This window comes from Polyergus mexicanus, unplaced genomic scaffold, assembly GCF_030449975.1.
Source record: "Polyergus mexicanus isolate NDT 795.1 unplaced genomic scaffold, iyPolMexi1.0 SCAF_2, whole genome shotgun sequence".
NCBI lineage: Eukaryota > Metazoa > Arthropoda > Insecta > Hymenoptera > Formicidae > Polyergus > Polyergus mexicanus.
This window is the reverse complement of record NW_027223322.1, coordinates 13,719,322-13,738,209: the sequence shown is the minus strand read 5'-3', so window position 1 is coordinate 13,738,209 and position 18,888 is coordinate 13,719,322. Positions and strand designations below refer to the sequence as shown.

The 18,888-nt window shown below is 38.6% G+C and overlaps 2 protein-coding genes across 2 annotated transcripts; both read right to left on the bottom strand.

The window, feature by feature from the left end:
* Positions 1-2,067: 2,067 nt before the first annotated feature.
* On the bottom strand, positions 2,068-11,445 carry LOC138941079 (ski oncogene-like). The gene is made up of 3 exons (XM_070310424.1): positions 8,033-11,445; positions 7,644-7,876; positions 2,068-7,560 (listed from the first exon to the last, which is right to left on the bottom strand). Exons 1-3 carry the CDS (start codon positions 9,140-9,142, stop codon positions 6,672-6,674), a joined length of 2,232 nt encoding a protein of 743 aa, XP_070166525.1. The 5' UTR covers positions 9,143-11,445; the 3' UTR covers positions 2,068-6,671.
* Positions 11,446-12,505: 1,060 nt separating this feature from the next.
* Ncm (pre-mRNA-splicing factor nucampholin) lies at positions 12,506-18,684 on the bottom strand. Its single transcript, XM_070310434.1, has 2 exons — positions 15,668-18,684; positions 12,506-15,258 (listed from the first exon to the last, which is right to left on the bottom strand). Exon 1 carries the CDS (start codon positions 17,889-17,891, stop codon positions 15,672-15,674), a length of 2,220 nt encoding a protein of 739 aa, XP_070166535.1. The 5' UTR covers positions 17,892-18,684; the 3' UTR covers positions 12,506-15,258; positions 15,668-15,671.
* Between the last annotated feature and the right edge of the window lie 204 nt (positions 18,685-18,888).

The following is an 18,888-nucleotide window of genomic DNA, read 5'->3' as shown; positions in this document are numbered from 1 at the left end:
TTTTTTCTTTCAGGAAAATACTCGTATATATATGTATGTACAATTATATATCGTAAAATTATCTCGAATATTTAATCATTGTAGATTGCGGATCGATTATATTTAGATACGATTAACATTAACCTTAGTTAATATATATGTGAGACCGCGTAGAAATCCTTTTATATATAATATTTGTATGCTTCAGGTGTTACAGATTTCACGAGAGTTTAAGAATTAAACGTGTGTGTGTGTGTGTGTGTGTGTGTTTTGCATTTGTGAAATAGGTAGAAAATCGAGTCGGTATATAAAATCGTTTCTACTTTTTGAATAATAGAGCGCAATTATTCGTCCAGGACGAACACGAAACTTTGAGAAGGAGCGAGCCGCTTTTATAAAATGGAGTTTTATTATATTATTGCTGCGAGAAGTTATCGCTGTGGTGTAGATACGATCTCGAGGAATAAGATCTCGTACATGTGTCACAAAAGAGAAATGCAGCGCTCATTGTCACTAATTTGTGCCTTCGCAATCCATACGATTATGAGGGCGTAGAACATTTCAAAGAGGAGCGATCGATCAATTTCTCTTCGTTTCTTCTTCTCGCCTTTGTGTGAAGGAAAATTTACAAAATTTGAGAGAACAAGAGGTCAAACTTTGTACTTTCGTATTGCACTTTGTCATGTAATTTAATGACATGCTGAAGTTCTTAAGAATAAATCCTAACGCAGTCACGAGAGACTCTCCCATTCTAATGTTCGATTATAATTTTTTTGCGCGATAAAATAAATAAAAATAAAAACAACTGCATATAAAAGAGTTTTATTATTCCCATACAGCAGAGAACATTGCAGCAACATTGCCGCAATGTTGCTACAATGTTGCAATGTTGTTACAACGTTCTGTGCTGTATGGGTTTTCTCACTTGTAAACTCGCACAACGCGTTTTACTAAATAATTTTCATTACACGCAATTTTTTTATCATTAAATAAATTTCCGCTAACAATTTCAGACACAACAGCGTCTCTTATCTAAACGATACAAAAATCGGCTAAACAATTTCAAAAATTTTAAATTCCTAAAAAGAGAATGTTTAAACAATGCCTCAAAAATTTAGGATAATTTAAAGAATGTCTAAAAAGAGTTGCCTATAAATGCTCGTAAAGATATTTCTGATCTTTCATTTCTTAGATATTTATGAAATCTGAAGAGTTTTATGCGAATTATAGAATATAAGGACATGCGGGATATATTAATATTTTTCTAATTCCGCTTGAATGGAATATAGAATTTCGAAAATTTCGAATCTCGTTTCATATTTTACAGACTATCGCCGATTATAGGTCATTATTTCGTATTTCTCGCTAATAGAGAATTTCCGCGAAATTGCAGTTGCGATACGACGATGTGTCGCGGAGCAAAATCCTCTTCTTTCCGTTATACGGAGCTGCACTATGACATCCGCCCATTCTCCTTTACTTTATTATCGCACAAACGCTTGCGAGATTATTTTCTAATATATATGCCTTATCGTCTATTCAAATAGCTTATTTTTCTCTTCTCGGCATGTGCATGCATCGTCCGTATCGAATGGTGCGCTCTCGCTTTTACGACTTTCTTGTTTTCGTAAAATACGTCAAAAATAAAATGGCACAATACAAATACATATGTATACCACGCAGTTTGTGAGTAAACGTATACTTTAATGATAATGGTAATAACGTCGATAATAGTATGTCATTGTGCATCAAAGATTGGACGAAAATCCGTGCGATTTTGTTCATTTTCCAAAATGAAAATTTTTAAACAAAAGAATCAACAGAGAGAGAGAGAGAGAGAGAGAAAGAGAGAGAGAAATACACGCACATGCATGCACATGTATAGGTCATATCAGCTAGCATTTACAATTCATATTTTGAAAGTCAGACTAACAACAGAGATAGTATTAGCTAAGCACACGACGAAAATCATTTCCGACATCTAATCTCGAAGACTCGCTAGATGAACGTCAGCAGTATTTCAAAAGGGTTTATATGTATGTTAATATATATATTATTAATTATATTATAAGCACGATACATATCTCTGATATCGAATTAATACTGAATTAATATTTTGCTTCTTTTTGTTTCCTTTTCTTTCTCTTTATAATGAAATCAGGCATCGTATGTATACTCCATTTTTATTTTTGTCAATATATATTCATTTCAAAATTAAAATACATTATCTCCCATCTGCAAAATTGAAATACATCTAAATTCATGGCAGTTACATGATTTGTCGAAACTGTTTATTATTATTGTTATTATTATTATTATTATTATTATTATTATTATTATTATTATTATTATTATCTTTTATACATAGACTTCAAATGTATTCGAAACCGAGCTGTATATAGTTATTAGATATTATGAATTATCCTTTACGCGCATTACGTCCTAGGTAACTATGATAAACTTTAATGTATTTATATGTATGTACGCGTGTATGAAAAACATAGACTATTACATTTTTTTATCTTAGGTGGGATGTGCTTACATTACTGTTTAACATTACAATATAATGAGTCATATATATGATTCATATATATATGAGAAATATTCTATATATTCTATATCATCAATTATTTCATACATCAGTTTTACATTAACAAATTGCTTTGAAAATTTCACATTCGCTTCATCTCAATCACCAGAAGTAATAGCAATAATTTTTTTTTCTTGCGAGTATGAAAATGTTAAATTTCTCGCTGTGAAATTTTTCTTTGTCCACGATTTGAAGAATTACTGGCACTATTACTATATTTAAACAAAAAAATATAAAGGCAAAAGGACAAACATATGTATATATATGTATGATAAGAGATCTTCGAAACAGTCTCGACATATACGCGTATATTTTCAATACATAAATATCAGCATTGTTTTGCTACATAATGGAAATATAATGCAAGTGTATGTGTTTACATTATTATAATTATCGCTGACTGCGAGGATATGTATGCACATAAACGTTATCTGTTATATAATCCTGGCTCTCAGTTTCTTGCATATCCTGCACTTGGATTATTTCGGAAAATTTCAGTAGGTATAAGATCAAGATTTTACATTCTTAAAATATATATACATTGAGCGAACAAAAACACATTGAAAATGTGAAAATAAATTTATTTAATGTATTTTTATTTTATTTCGCTTTATAAATGAATCGAACGCTAATAAACTATTTGCATTTGCATTATGCTAAAACAGACATTTTCAAAAAATTGTAATAACGAAGATTTATATTAATTGATCATTCGCTCATGTACATATTCACTTTTACATTCATGTAATAATAAATTTAAATCGAAGATTGTATCACACATATCACTGGGAACTCCGTCACATATCTCAGTATAAAAATATCCAAGCAGCACAAAATAAAAATATAGCGTAGCATAGTAAAAGAAGAGAAAGACAAGGGGATACAAGACAAACGTACCTATCATACATTATCGATTGTACATGTAATAAAGGAAAACACAAAGTCCGTAATATAAAAGTTACCGTCTTACATGTGTTCACGCGCGCGCGCGCGCGCACGCACACACACACGCGCGCACACACACGCACACACACACACACCTTCTTTTACACATGCATATACATATCTTGCTAGTTTGTTCATTCAATATATTTATATACCTCGTATGAATATATTAAAAAATCTATTTCTTTTTATATTGTGGTGTGTTCAATATAATTTGATATACAAACATCCGTGCGCGCGCGCGTGTGTGCATATATGGAGTATTCTCTCATGCATAAAAAATGATCTTTGTATTTTTTTCTTCTTTCCTTAGTTGACTCGACAATTAACTCGAATCCAAATAGAAATAAAAATCCGTAAAAAAAAAAGTAATTGTGTACCAACATAATTTAACATTCGGTCTCTGCTAAAACTTGAGAGATATTCAGAAATTACAACTAACCGATATAATGTCTTTCCTTCTCCGTCATAAGATCCTCTCCCCTTATTTAATTTCTCAATATTAACAAATGTAGAAACGTTATTTCAGTAGAAACGTTATTTCAGTATAGCCAGTATTTTCTGTATATCTCTCTATCGCTCTCTCACAGTAGGACCATTCATATATTAAATACCTAAACTAAAATGATAAGTGCCAACAATAATATACAAAATAAATATAAATATGTATGTGTATATATACATATAAAGAATGCGGATTTCCCAGCTGCAAATCTTAGTAAAAATATTTAATATTAATAACAAAACACATTGTAGTCAACAGAAATTATATACAGTACATGTCCACACGTACGATTTAACTAATTATGCTCTTATCTGTAAAATATAGAGTAAAGTATCTAAGTTAGAACTTGAAATATATCTCTATTACTTTTGAGAATACAAAAAAATTCTAGAAAGAAAAATTTTTGCTTGCTCTTTAAAAGAATAAATAATACAAATAAACATTTTTTTAAACATTATACTGTGGCTGCAAAATAAATTATAATTTTATAAAGAATAACTTCTCATCTCTGAAAGATTCATCTGAAGATCAACCAATACATGGTTGAACTTCTTTTTTTTTGGCAGCTACATCACAAATAACAGAACGTATACAATTGCTTGAAAAAATGTCATCATCAGTCTCAAGAATAGCCCAACAAAATAAGCTGGATCTTAGAAAATATAATTTTGAAAAAAGAACTGTTTGTTATTGTTATTTATTGTATCGATTGTATTATTTATCCGTTTAAAGTTTAAAGCAAACATTTTTCTCTTTAGAAATTTTTTTGCATTTTTAAAAGTAACAGAGATATTTCAGGTTCTAATGTTAGGTACTTCGCTCTGTATATCCTGAAGGAAAAGCATATATATATTATAGAAAAATTTAGAATACTTTTTTTAGAAAAAAAAAAAAAGAAATAATTTAAAAAAAAGAACTGCGATCGTCGACGATCCATTATATAAATAATCTTATAAATCATCACTATGTTCTCTTCCCTCATGCCATCAATAAATAAAACAGTTTGATAATTTAAGTGATTGGAAATGCAAAAACAATTAAATACGTTATTATCAACAATTATTCAAATTATGATTTTGCATGTATCAAATAAATCATTTTCAAATATCCAAACTTTTTTTTCTTATTGACATCATTAGGCTTAGACCGAGCTTTTTCGTCGAATAAAAAAGCAGATCCCACTTATATACACAAATCACAAGATTGTAATCGTAACGATTCGATTCGTAACATGTATATAACGTTCTGGGTAAATTACAATGTAGTACGAGCTGCTGGAACACACCTAGGTTTCTGCTTATAGCATACCTAGAATAATAATATAGCACCTAGGTTTTTTTGTACTTTAGCATTATTTCGTCATGATAGTATATAATTATAAACATATATGATGCCACAATGTATTTACATTATCGCGATCAAATGACTACCAAAATGTGAATGGAAAGCAATCTAAAATCATTCTCATTAGACATCTCTCTCCTTCCCCCCCCCCTCCCTCCTCCCCCTCTCGTTCTCTCTCTCTCTCTCTCTCTTTCTCTCTCTCTTACTCTGTATATTTAGGGATTATGATCTCGTAAAAATCTCTTTATACTTCATATACAATATTTAATATACACGAATTATCTCATCATAATACCTATTAAATATAATAGTTTAATTGGCGCGGTATAATTCCTATAATACAATATTTACATTCAACTTCATTAAAAAAAATCGATCAATAGAAGTATATTTAACATAGCTATCCAATTCGTGGCATCGGTTTCCTACATCTTTCACCGGAAGTATCACTCTTTTTAATTCGCTAGTTTATGATTGAAAAATAAAAGGTCAGATCAATGGAATAACATGTTTGTCATTACGACTATAGATTTAACAAATTGAAATTTAATCGAAAAGTATTTTTTTTCGTTCTTTGCGAAATGCTAAAATGCAAACAGGAAGTGAACAAGAAGTGAATCTATCACGCATAATAATGAAATATGAAGCTATCTTTGCCGTGGTCGGTCGGTTTAAATTTCGCTAAGTATGAGCAAGGACTCTATTAATCCGATGTTTTAAGTTGGATAGCACATGTGGTTTACTTACCTAATAAAAAATCCGTATTAATTGCGATAATGTTTAAAGGCTCGTCGCATATCACATAAATCTAGATAATTTTTCGTTTCGTTTAGAATCATCATATTTATATACAGAGTTTTTCGTAATTCGTGCCCATCAATTATATAACGTCATTTCTTGGTGAAAAATGAATCAAAAAGACCTGAATTATTTTTTCTTGCGATACTTAATGAAAGAGAAATTATCAAATAAAATTAACTTCAGCGTCATTTGTTAGACGGATGTATGTCCGCGAATCGCGCGCTTGATAGTATGCGTGATGACTACATACGTGTGAGCTTGCCTTATTTAATAATTCCTTTTTCATTAAACATCGTAGAAAAAAAATGTTTAAGGACTTTTCAATTCATTTTTCCTCAAAAAATAATGCTGTTGATAAACAAGAATTACAAAAGACTCTATACTACACAACATATACGCACCTAACGTACTCTAAATTCAGTACATGCTTATTCGGATAAGCGTCGTAATCGCGATAATCGCTGAGCAGTTATATGTATTAAATAATTTTCGCATATGTTATCCTAATCACTGATCCGACTCGTTATTAGTCACTAACACATTGGCAGGCTCAGACTCTTCATTATTCGATGGTAAATCCGTAGCATCGGTCTCTTCATTGCAGCTCTCAGTGCTGTCAGCCGCGCTGGCACGTGGCACCATTGCCGAAGCAGCTTCCTTCTTGTCTCGATTCTCACTCATTTCCACGACGATCGTGGATTGCTGTTGCTGTAACTTATGCATGTGCAATTGACTACGCAGCTTCGAGATCTCATGCGCGTCCGACTGCCGATGACGTCGCAGCTGCGCGTTCTCCGATGCCACGCGACGCGCTAGCTCTATTATATCCTGTGGTACGTTCAGCACTCTCAATCGTTCCTCAAGATCGGCCGCCGCAGTACCGTCTGAATCGGAATCGCTTTCAGACGGTGAGGAAGTGCCGACCTCTGAAGAGGCCGCCAATGGAAGAGCCTCTACGGTCACCGTAGACGATGTCACTGCTGCGCTACTCTCCTCTTCCTCGCCCTCTTTTTCCTTTTTCTCCTTTCTCGGCAGTACAGTTTCTTTTTTACTTGCATCGGGCATATAATATATGGGATAAGAATTAACAGCCACAGCTTGATTCGGCGATGTTTTCTCCAACTTGACATCGGCAGACAGCAGTTCCTGCTTCTCGTTCGTGGGACTCGTCGAACGATGACCATGACGGCGATGTTCGTGATGATGCCGTCGTTGTTGATGAACGGAAGAGGGAGGGGGTATCTGACCCATCTGAGTGGGCGTTGATATAGGCGCTAGCGCCACGTTAGGCTGGAAGTGCGGTTCAAAGCGCTCGCATTCCGAAAGTGGGATGACACGCTCGGGATGCTGCAGTACAGGTGGACCTCGACTAAGATAGGCAGGCAGCAATGATGAACTATTAACAAAAACGATAAAACCGTCATTTCGTCGCTTGAACATAAAACATACGCAATGCTACGTGTGAGTTACGATATGTACTTGTCTCTATGTTTGCAATTGCCTGCAGCATTCCAAGGTCGAAAAGCGGATGCGCCCCTAGCAGCGAGTTCAAAAACTGCCCATTGCATTTGCAAATATGGATCAGCTGCAGTAGCTATTTGGGATATAGGATGGTATATCCCTAGTCCATTGCCGTTATAAATTCCAGGGCAGTCATCCTTCCCTATATCCTTTTTTGTGCGTTTGGCTAATCTCTCATGTTCGTGTCGTAACTGAAATAAATAGTTGCGTGTACTCTTTCCAGATACATTTACAATGTTAAATCTTATCTCGAGTATTATATTAAGTGCTATCATAATATACAGCTTTGTGACATATTAATATTTTGATCTAATCTTTAAAGAGAATTGCATTATTAGTTAAAATACCTCTAGTTTTCGCTTGGAGTTTAGCACAAGGTGCCTCTCCTTCAGCTCACGAAAAAGAATAAGCGATTTGTTGTAATGTTTTTGATCACGAGAGAGCAACAAATACGAGCGCCAATTTGCTGAATCGAAACCCCAGTGACAGGTACGGTTCTCCAAAGATCTGTGAGCATGTCTCACAAAGCGTTGCGGAGAAAACTGGTAGCCACACTCGAGACACTCGATGCACACAGAATCATCCGTTTCGAAGAGTTCGGCATCAAAGATACCTTTACACTTACCAAAACATTCATGATACACTTTGAACTTAACAATCGTCTCCTCATCCTCGTTTTTACCGCACGCTTTCTTATCGAAACAATCCTGTGTCTGGCCGATTTGAGCGGGGTCGCAAGATTCTGTTCGTAACAGCAAAGCACTAACAAGCCTCTCGGCGTCGGTCTGAGTAATGAGACCGCAAGACGGAGCATTATGCGGCAAGATGGCAGAATGCTTAAGCTCCTCAAGCTGATCCCGGGTGCAGCGCGAACAATAGATCTGCAGCTCGTCGCACACCTGATTGATCTGTGGCAGCGAGAAGTCTTGCAGCACTGTGTTCAGTATCTGAGGTAAACATAACCTCCTCTCGCCGCCTACTACAAAGCACGATATCCTCTCGCCTTCGAGGATCGTTTCGCATCTCTCGGAGCAGCTCTGATCAGGCGCTGTTAATATCGGTATTTGGAACTCGAGCTCGCGCTTCTCGCCCTTGAGACGCTCCGCCGCCACGGGACGATCCTCGTCTGAATCTTCCAATGATCGGGAGATCTTGTTGCCGGAGGGTGGAACGGGTGTCGCAATGCGCTGCGCCTCCTTCTCGACGACATCTTTCTCGGGCACCTGCGACTCCCCGGGCGATTCCAAGGCGCAATTGGTCACCGGACGACTAGCGGGTGGTGAAAAGCACGAGGTTGCCGATTGTTGCTCGTGTAATAAGACCTTACAGTCCATGCCCAGCAGGGCCGAGCTTGGACCCTGCAGGCTCTTCACAGCTGATAGCTGATAGGTCTTGAGAACGGTCTTCAACTGTGGACTGTACGATTGACCAGTGTTACCGGGCAGTAATGTCTCCATTATTACTGCGCGCGTGTCGTCGTCGGTATCCCGGGAAATATATCCCTCTCCCCTTCCCGCCCCTCCACCCCGCCTTCGGGGAAGAGGGTGACGACCGAAGAACGTATTGCCCACCGCTCTCTAACGTACGCTCTCGCCGTTTGGCGTTCGGCGAATTTCTTCACATTCGTCTCCCTCTATCTCGATTATATATATATAAATACACATTAGATTTTATATTATACGCTTCAAAACTATTCCACGGTAAACTTATGTCACAGACATCAAAAGTACGGTTGAACCGCACATTGGAACAATCGACATGACTCGCCTTCTTCGCAATTTCACTTCCATGTCACTCGGGCCTAGTAGCGCGTTACAATCGTCGCGATGATATTCATCGTCGTGGCACATACTCTTCGCATTTTTCGCACTCGTTCGCGGATCGACTCCGTGTCGAGTGCCGAGTCGCGAGACAAGACCGGGTCCATCTCCGAATGAGGTTTTTAACCCGCGCACATTACGAGATTCTCTCTCTCTCTTACCCTCTCTCTCTCCCTCTCACACTCTCTCTCTCTCTCTCTCTTTCTCTCTCTCTCACTCCTCACTCACTCACTCATTCACTCACTCTCTCAGTCACTCACTCTTTCTTTCTCTCACTCCTCACTCATTCACTCACTCACTCACTCACTCACTCACTCACTCACTCACTCACTCACTCACTCACTCACTCACTCACTCACTCACTCACTCACTCACTCACTCGCTCACTCACTCACTCACTCACTCGCTCACTCACTCGCTCACTCACTCGCTCACTCACTCGCTCACTCACTCGCTCATTCACTCGCTCACTCACTCGCTCACTCACTCGCTCACTCACTCGCTCACTCACTCGCTCACTCACTCACTCACTCGCTCACTCGCTCGCTCACTCTCTCGCTCACTCACTCGCTCACTCACTCGCTCACTCACTCGCTCACTCACTCGCTCACTCACTCGCTCACTCACTCGCTCACTCACTCGCTCACTCACTCACTCACTCACTCACTCACTCACTCACTCACTCACGCGAGACAGAGTTACACGCGTGTAACCCGTTCGCGCCTTCTTCCTTTCTTCCTCCCTATGTTCGTCCCCTTCGTTGTTGCATTGCGTCGCTGATGAAGATGCGGCTACCGCTGCGATCCCGTGACACTATCGCCACTTCCTCGTACATCGTAAAGTCACTCGTTATCCATTTCTTTCTTTTCCTTTGTTTATGATATTGCGCTCTCTTTCTCTCTCTCTTTCGTGCGCGCGCGAGTACACGAATATCGCACACGCAGCGTGCGTCTCCTCTGTGGAGTCTCCTCGCGATCGCGAGTTCCCTTCAATTCCGTCGCAAACTCCCTCCTTGTTCCTTGCTACTGTCCTCCTCCTCTCCTTCTCGTCCTCCACCTCTTCCTCCTCTCCGCCCCTTCTCTTCTGTTTTCTCTTCCTCTTCCTCCTTCTCTTCTTCTTCCTCCGCCTTCTATGGCAGCGACAGCAATTTTCAACACGATGTTCTTGTAGCCGTAGCCGCGAATTCGATGCACGACGATGGCAGGGATTCGAATTGCACAGTCACGGCGGACCGACAATTCATGATGGGGCCGAGACTCTTATAATCTTATCGAACGCAATTCACGGCCAACGAAGTAACACATGTCCTTACATATGTACATTTTCTATTCATCTATCACATTGCTTTTTCCATCACTGCATTGCAGCACATCTTCGTCGCGAACGGTACATTTTATCATTATCCCGTTGATGACGTCCCCGTCGTCGCGTCACCACCGAAACATCATCGTCGTCGTTGCCGACAATTGCTATTGGGACGCTGTGCCGCCGCAAGTAACACCACTCCGCGCGCCAATAACAACGAGGATGTCGACGATGATACATCCGATGTTCAGTGAATATTATCGCATCATTGGAGCGCGACCACCAGTATAACTATCGTTGTGAAACGAGTAATTTACCCGTCGGCACGTCGCGACGCAATCGCAATGGCGTATCGATCGCGGCGACGGCGGCGGCAATGGCGGTGGCGATGGCGATGGCGATGGCGGTGGCGGTGGCGGTGATAGGGGGTAATGGTAATGGTGGTGGTGGTGGTGGTGGTAGTGGTAGTGGTAGTGGTAGTGGTACTGGTACTGGTAGTGGTACTGGTAGTGGTAGTGGTAGTGGTAGTGGTAGTGGTAGTGGTAGCGGTAGTGGTAGTGGTAGCGGTAGTGGTAGTGGTAGTGGTAGTGGTAGTGGTAGTGGTAGTGGTAGTGGTAGTGGTAGTGGTAGTGTAGTGGTAGTGGTAGTGGTAGTGGTAATGGTAATGGTAGTGGTAGTGGTAGTGGCGGTGGCGGTGGTGGCGGTGGTGGTGGTGGCGGTGGCGGTGGTGGCGGTGGCGGTGATAGCGGTAGTGATAGTGGTATAGTGGAAGTGGTATGGTAGTGTCGGTGGTAACGGAGCACGCATTGACAAGCAAGTGTGGACAACCGATATCGGACTCGGACACTTGCAAGAAGATTGATTAACGTGCATTTTTTTTTTCAGCGTCACGAAAAATGCCGATAATGATGTTTGTTTCGATTCTAGAGGAGACGTACAAGCGAATGGGCACATCCATCGATGATGTGAATGCACGAATTCTCCATCGCGAATATATATATATATATATATATATATATATATATATATATATATATATATATATTTTCTTTTTTTATCTTTCTTAATTTCTTCATTTGTGCGTAGACACTAATAAACGACAACAGACTTCCGCCATGTGTACATATATCTATGCGTTTTGCATAAATTCCTTCTCATCCCTCGTGCTTTCATCGTGCATGACGATCTGCAGTGTAGATGTTGCGTGGCTCTCGCTTTATCCCTACTTTTCTTTGGTATTTCCTTTTTGCAGTCTTTTTTGCTTTTATGTGCGAGCAGAGGAGTCCTGATCTTTTAGCTCTTTTCCTCTCTCTTTTTCTTTCTCTCTCAATATGTTGTCCACGATCGTGCAGAGATCAGTAGAGACGAGAATCCGGAGCCTTCGAGAGAACGAGACTAGTTTCTCTCATGCAGAACTCTCTCTCTCTCTCTCTCTCTCTCTCTCTCTCTCTCTCTCTCTCTCTCTCTCTCTCTCTCTCTCTCTCTCTCTCTCTCTCTCTCTGTTTAAACCGAAACTTACTCGAGTGCGCGCAATATTTGGCTGACTCGCGATGGCAAGCATTATCGCATACATGTACGCATACGCACGACGCTCGTGCGTACTGCAGCGCGAGCTTTTCGCGTAACCATGTATACGTGCACATGTGCTGAGCTGCGTCGAGAACATCACCCATGTGCACCCAGCGTCGTTTTATCTTTGTTATTTACTGAAAGTTGAACGAAGATAGAACGACGCTCGTGTGTACACGGGTGATGTTTTTGAATACGGCCCAGCGTGCAGCCTGCTGTGTGAATTCTCAACCAGCTGTTATATATCATATATGTCAAGAAATTAAGTATAGACCGATTGTACTTTTTGCTCAAGATGTATTTTATTTGACACACATTCTTCTCTTTGGCTTTCCCCAGTTTTCAATGTCAAATATTTTAGCAACTGAATGTTATATTAAAATTCTATTTATGCCAAATGCGTATTCACGATTAATTAAAGAATGTATAAGGATTCGTTGCCTATACGTGTTGGATAAATTTGTTTTTCATGCTTGTGAAACGAAAATAAGAGCCCTCTCTCGGATGTTTATTTCTTGATTTTTAATCCTCAATATACAAAATCTCAAAAATTGTATTTAATTTTTCAATACATCCCGCATACTTGCATGCGCGCATCAAGCATTGGCCGCGTTCAGCAGAGAAAGCGCTCAGTTATCGTCTTATCAACACTCGATGTTGATTTGTTGTTTCTAAAAGTAAAATGCCAATCACGTTCGATTGATACTAAGCGGTTTTTTCTGTTGAACGCAGTCATTATGTGTCTTCGGTGTTATGTGCGCGCGCATGAGTTTTCTGCACACCAGTTTCGATGTGCGTGCAGAGCTCGTACAGCACTCGCATAGAACTCGCTTAGCTCAATCGTATGTATGCATGATGTGCGCGCGTGTGCATACGCGTTCACGTGTAGTGGTAAAAAAAATTACCGTAAACTCCGTATACCCATCTCGTTCCCCTCTACAAGCATCGCCGCTGCTCCTCCCTTTCTCCCTCCATCTTCTCGCGACAATCGGCTACCTACTGCGCACCGCCACGCCTGTGTAGCAAACAATGCCGAATTAAGTAAATACAAATGAATGATGTCATAATATAGAATCCGCATATTCATCTTGTATTATCTGAGAGCCGATTGATTTTAACATTAAATTCTTAATTTAGATTAATTAATTTCTTTGATCTTTTAACGCGTCATTTTCCTTTTATAGCTATAATATACAGAATATTAATTAATTTGCATATCCGCCAATCCATTAAGCACAATATGCGCAATATATGTTAACAGATTTATTTGGAAATTGTTAGCAAATTGCGAATATTAACTGCCCACACATCAGATGTAGATTTTGAAAATGTTCCAAGAATATCGTAAAAGCTAGTAAAAGTATATTATGTATATATTCTAGGAACATTCGAGACGTCCAAGTAAACAAAATGCGCGCAGTATGTCAGCAGATTGGCAACAGATTTGAACTCGGAAGTTGCTAAACTCACATCACTTACGACTACTTATAGCCATTTAAAATTAAATAGAATAGTAAGTAAATAGTAGAGTACTATAGTAGAAAAAAAATGATTTAGGACTCTTTTCGATTTATTTTTTATGAAGAGATATCGCTATGTAGTATTTAATAGGCGCGAATTAATTAACATCTTATATATAATACAGATTGCGTAGATATGATACTAATATAAAGATAGAAGTCTGCTTGGAGTAAATATTTCGATACGATTCTGCGCGCGAACTTCGTCTCTGGATTCTACTCGATTTAATTCGAAATGTAGTAACAAAAGAAACAACGGGAAAAAACGATATTTACAAGCATTAAACTCACTATAAGCATCTCATTTAATTCGTCGATATTTTTTGCGCGTACAAGGTGTCCGACGAGTAAGATGGACGAGACCAAACGAAAGGTGGAGGTAGATTGGGTGAAACTGAGTCGAAAAGTCCTGAACTATTTTTTTTTTTTTTTATAACGCTTAATAAAGGAATTATTATTGAGTAAATTCCAATCAGCGCTAACCTTTAATCGGGCGCACGTCAGTGAGTCCCACGCCGTGGTGTGCGCCGCCACATACTACCAAGCGCGCGGCTCACCGACTATGGTGCGCACCCGGCTAAAAATCGACACTGATTGGGCAGACTTTACTCAATAATAACTCCTTTATTAAGTATAAAAAAAAATGGTTCAGGACTTTTCGACTCAGTTTGACCCAATCTACTTCCACCTTTCATTTGGTCACTTACTTGTCGGACACCTTGTACACACACGCGCGCGCGTGCGTGCGCACTTATAATAATTCTTATGTGAAGAGTTACAAGAAAATAAAGTAAATAATCGTAGAATAATTTTATTTTAGAAATTTATATTATATGCGCGTTTTGCTCTCGATTCGGTTGAAAAATTCCAATTACGTTTCTATGTAGTCCCTCACTTTGTCACTCAAGAAGAGCAAGTGTGTATGCCGCGTGCGTGTACATACACATTCATATACAAGTAGAGGTCACAATGCGCATAGCTCGGTTACGACACGTTGTCGACCGCGGCGGCACGCGCATTCATGTGAATCGGACGCTGCCGCCGTCTAGTTATGTGGCCTTCCCGTCAAAATATAGCTTGCGTATCTCTCCCTCCCTTGTACGCATCTCTCTGTCACGCTCGCACTCCACGCGGTGTGGTGCGCAGCATACACATATGCATATGAATGAACCGACCACGCAAAATACAGTATGCTTAGTATCGTTGCCATCTTGTATTCATTGTCAGGGCGAAATATCGCGAAACTTCGATGATACTGATGACGCACTCTTCATCTTAAACTCGCTCTTCCTCGAAATAGACAGCTAGCTGCCATACTTCATAACTTGTAATATACAAAAATGTTTGGAAGATGTTAGCCTGAAAATTATGTTGAAATCAAATTTTATATATATATATATATATATATATATATATATATATATATATATATACATATGTGTGTGTGTTGATATATTTAGAATTGCGCGATAGATATTTTGCCATCTTTTGAAAATGTTAAAATTACAAAATAAAATTAAATAATAATAACGAAAATATACAATTTTTCTGTGTAATAGACAATAAATATTGTTTTCTTCTAAATAATCGTGCATATTATAATTATAAAAACTCCAAAGATGTTGTGGAACAATCTAATAAAATATTTAAAAAGAATAGGTTGCTCATATTTCATACACATTTATATATAAGTACAGTTATATAAAATTTAAAAAAATAATACGTTATAAGTAATGTATAAAATATTGAAACTTGATTTATACTCAACTATTTTATTTATTCCTTTTTGTCGTCTTACTTTTCTTTTTTTTCTTTTGCATCTTTTTGTATTTCTCTTCTTTTTTGTCCTTTGATTTGGATTTGTTTCCTTTTTGTTTATTTTTCTTCTTTGCCGAAATTTCATCCTCTGATGATAATGAAGAAGAATCCGTTGTTGTAGAACTGGACAAGGTAGAACTAGATGATGAAGTAGATTCATCGGAACTGGAGAGTTCATTCTCTTGAGCGCTTAATGCTGGTACGGTAGTTGGCTTTGAACGGGATTTTAAGTGTTCTCTTAAATCATCTGTCAAACCACCCAAACCAATTGAAGTAAAAAAGTTAATTGCAAAACGCGTATTTTTTGGATCATCTCTAGGAAATAGTCCTTCAAACACTTCTTGCAGTGTCGCATCCTTGACCCGTTCATTCAGTTTTGCTAGACCCATATATTCTGAGAGTTCTTGAAACAGAATCTTAATAAATATCCTGTTAGAACTAGTGGTATCTTCCTCGTTCAATTTTATACAGGACAGTACGCTCCACGAAATGGAATCCGTGAATAGTAAATGGGCAAAAAATTTCGACACGTTTCGCAATTTGTTGGTATCGAGACGATGTATCGTATGATAAGAATCTTTAAAGATTTGCTCGAACGGTGTTACGTACATCTTATTGATGGCGCAAAACCGACCGGCTAAAAGTCCAAAGAACTTCTCGTACGTTCGCATCTCCGCGCAGCAGTCCAAGAACATGTGGCACAATTCGATCTCCTGTCCGGGTTTCAGTTGCATTTTCATCAACTTGTGTGCACATTCTTCGAAATCGAGCGAGGAATGTATCGTCAAATATATAGTTCGACGAAGCGCGGTCAGATTTGTTTCTGTATTATCAAATATTACATCTTTCTTTCCTTCAACTTCCGCGCTGCTATCTTCGTCCGAACTGTCATCTTCTCTATTATCATCATTGTCTTCCGAATCACTAACATCCGAACCAAGAATCTCTTTACATAATTGCTTATACTTCTCCTCGCTAGCAAGATAATTTGCATCAAACTTGAACACATTTAATATATCTTGCATATCCATCTCGTCATCTAATCTTATCAAATGGGTGATTTGATCCTCCTCTTCCACAAGATCCAATTCCTGGGGAACAGCTTCGTGATCCTTAAATCCATCCTTTCTGATTTGAAACATAACTTCTATCATATATTGAACTCGCTTATCCAATTGTCCTTCATGCAGTATGTTTCTTAACATCTCAAAGATGGCTTCTACACCTCTTCGCGAAACCTCTGTCAGCTTCATGCCACATTCCTTCAGAAATGCTATGGCCACTTCAACGGAATCATCTGTTGGTGTTTCCAATAACAGAGTCAAAATTTCTAAAGCAATAATTTCATAGGCTACACCTTGATTAACCAAATGTGCTATAAACGTGCCTGAGGATATACACAAAGGTTTATCATTTCTTTTAAACCCACGTTTAAATTGCAGAACAAGACGTGTCAATACCAATTCACCTATGTTAGGGAACTTGGAATTGATTATAGCTGTTAGTGCTGCATAAATTGGAGTGAATGTTGGAGAAGCGGCTTGCGCTTGAATAATAGAACGCGCTAACAAACCTCTACCACGAACAATGTTTTCGCGCAACAACTCTCTTGTTATGATTCCTATATTACTAGTATTAACCTTATTAATATAACCATGGATAGACTTTTTCAACGCTTCCCATGCAATACGTTGATAAGCAGCTCCAGACTTATCAGTTATCTCTGCTTGGAGCATACGCAATTTGGCAGGCGGAATGTACGCACCTCCTGTCTTTGAAGTCAGAAGATCCACTGCACGCTTCTGCCTAACTTCTTCTAGATTCTCTTGCGTTTTATCCGGTTCTCCATAATACCTACTTCCTACTTCTTCTTCCGGCAAATTCTGCTTTCTGCCCCCTTCGCCATTATTCTCCATACGATCGTCGTTGTATCTAAGATTTTTGTGATCATCGCGTCTAGTACGCCGATGATCATCGTCACGTCTAGAACTTTGATGATTACTGTTCCGTTTGAAACTTCTATGATCACCGTACCTGGAACTATTGTGGTCATCGTTATGCCTAGACTCCTTACGATTGTCGTTGCGTTTGTAATCTCTTCGTTTGCGATAACTTTCCTCATTCTCCTCTTCGTTTCGTTTTGAGTGCGATCTCTTCATTATTCTTATGTACATAACCTCACGCTTATGCTCACTTATGCCATCGACATAGAATAATAGAATGAATTGCTGATGGCGGTGGAAGGGGAGTCGCACAAGTATAGTGAGAAGCAGATAATATGAGATCACTTCCGTCTCTTTCTAATAAAGATCAGCCTGATTGGATCAGCGGTACTGTTGATTTTTTGCCAACCAATCAGCTTTATTAAAAAGAGACGGAACGTGACCTCATATTATCTATCTCTCACTCTATTCGTGCGGCTTCCCTTCCACTGCCATCAGCAGTCCATTCTATATATGATGACTTAAGCCTATCGCACAATGCAAAGGAACAGGCAATAGGAACAGAGAATAACAGGCAACAGAAATAATTACATTTCAACTTATCAAACACTGTGTATCAACGCACAATTTGAACAAAATTGGTTGGTAAATAATATATTTATTCGGCTAACTTTACAGCTCCCAGTTAGCCATCCCCACTATACCTAACCGCACATGTTTCTTTTTTTACTTTTTGGATAAATTATGGACCACCAAACGTTGTAAATAAAGGATTTGTGACCACCTAACGATTCTGCATCGAATAAGCCCTGATTTAATCGATTAGACTAAAAATTAAAAATATCCGGCTAACTTTACACCAATATTTTAATTATTTAATTAAAAAAAAAAACGATTGACTACCAAACGTTTTAATTAAGCTACCAATCATCACCAAACGACCAGCAAACGATTAGATAATTTTAATTATTAAAAAGTTAAAGTGATCCGGTTAGCTTTACGGAGCTCGGTTCATCTAACCGGAAATTGACCCTAAAGACCGTTTTACACTATGGGTTGCAGACTCGATCGCGGTTAGGATTTTGGTTAATGATTACGGATTGACCAATCAGAACAAAGCAGCTTGCTGGTTGATTGATCAATCCGCAACTATCAACCGTAACCTCAACCACAACCGAGTCCGCAACCCGTAATGTAATACGGCCTTAAGATTGAAGATTCAAGATTG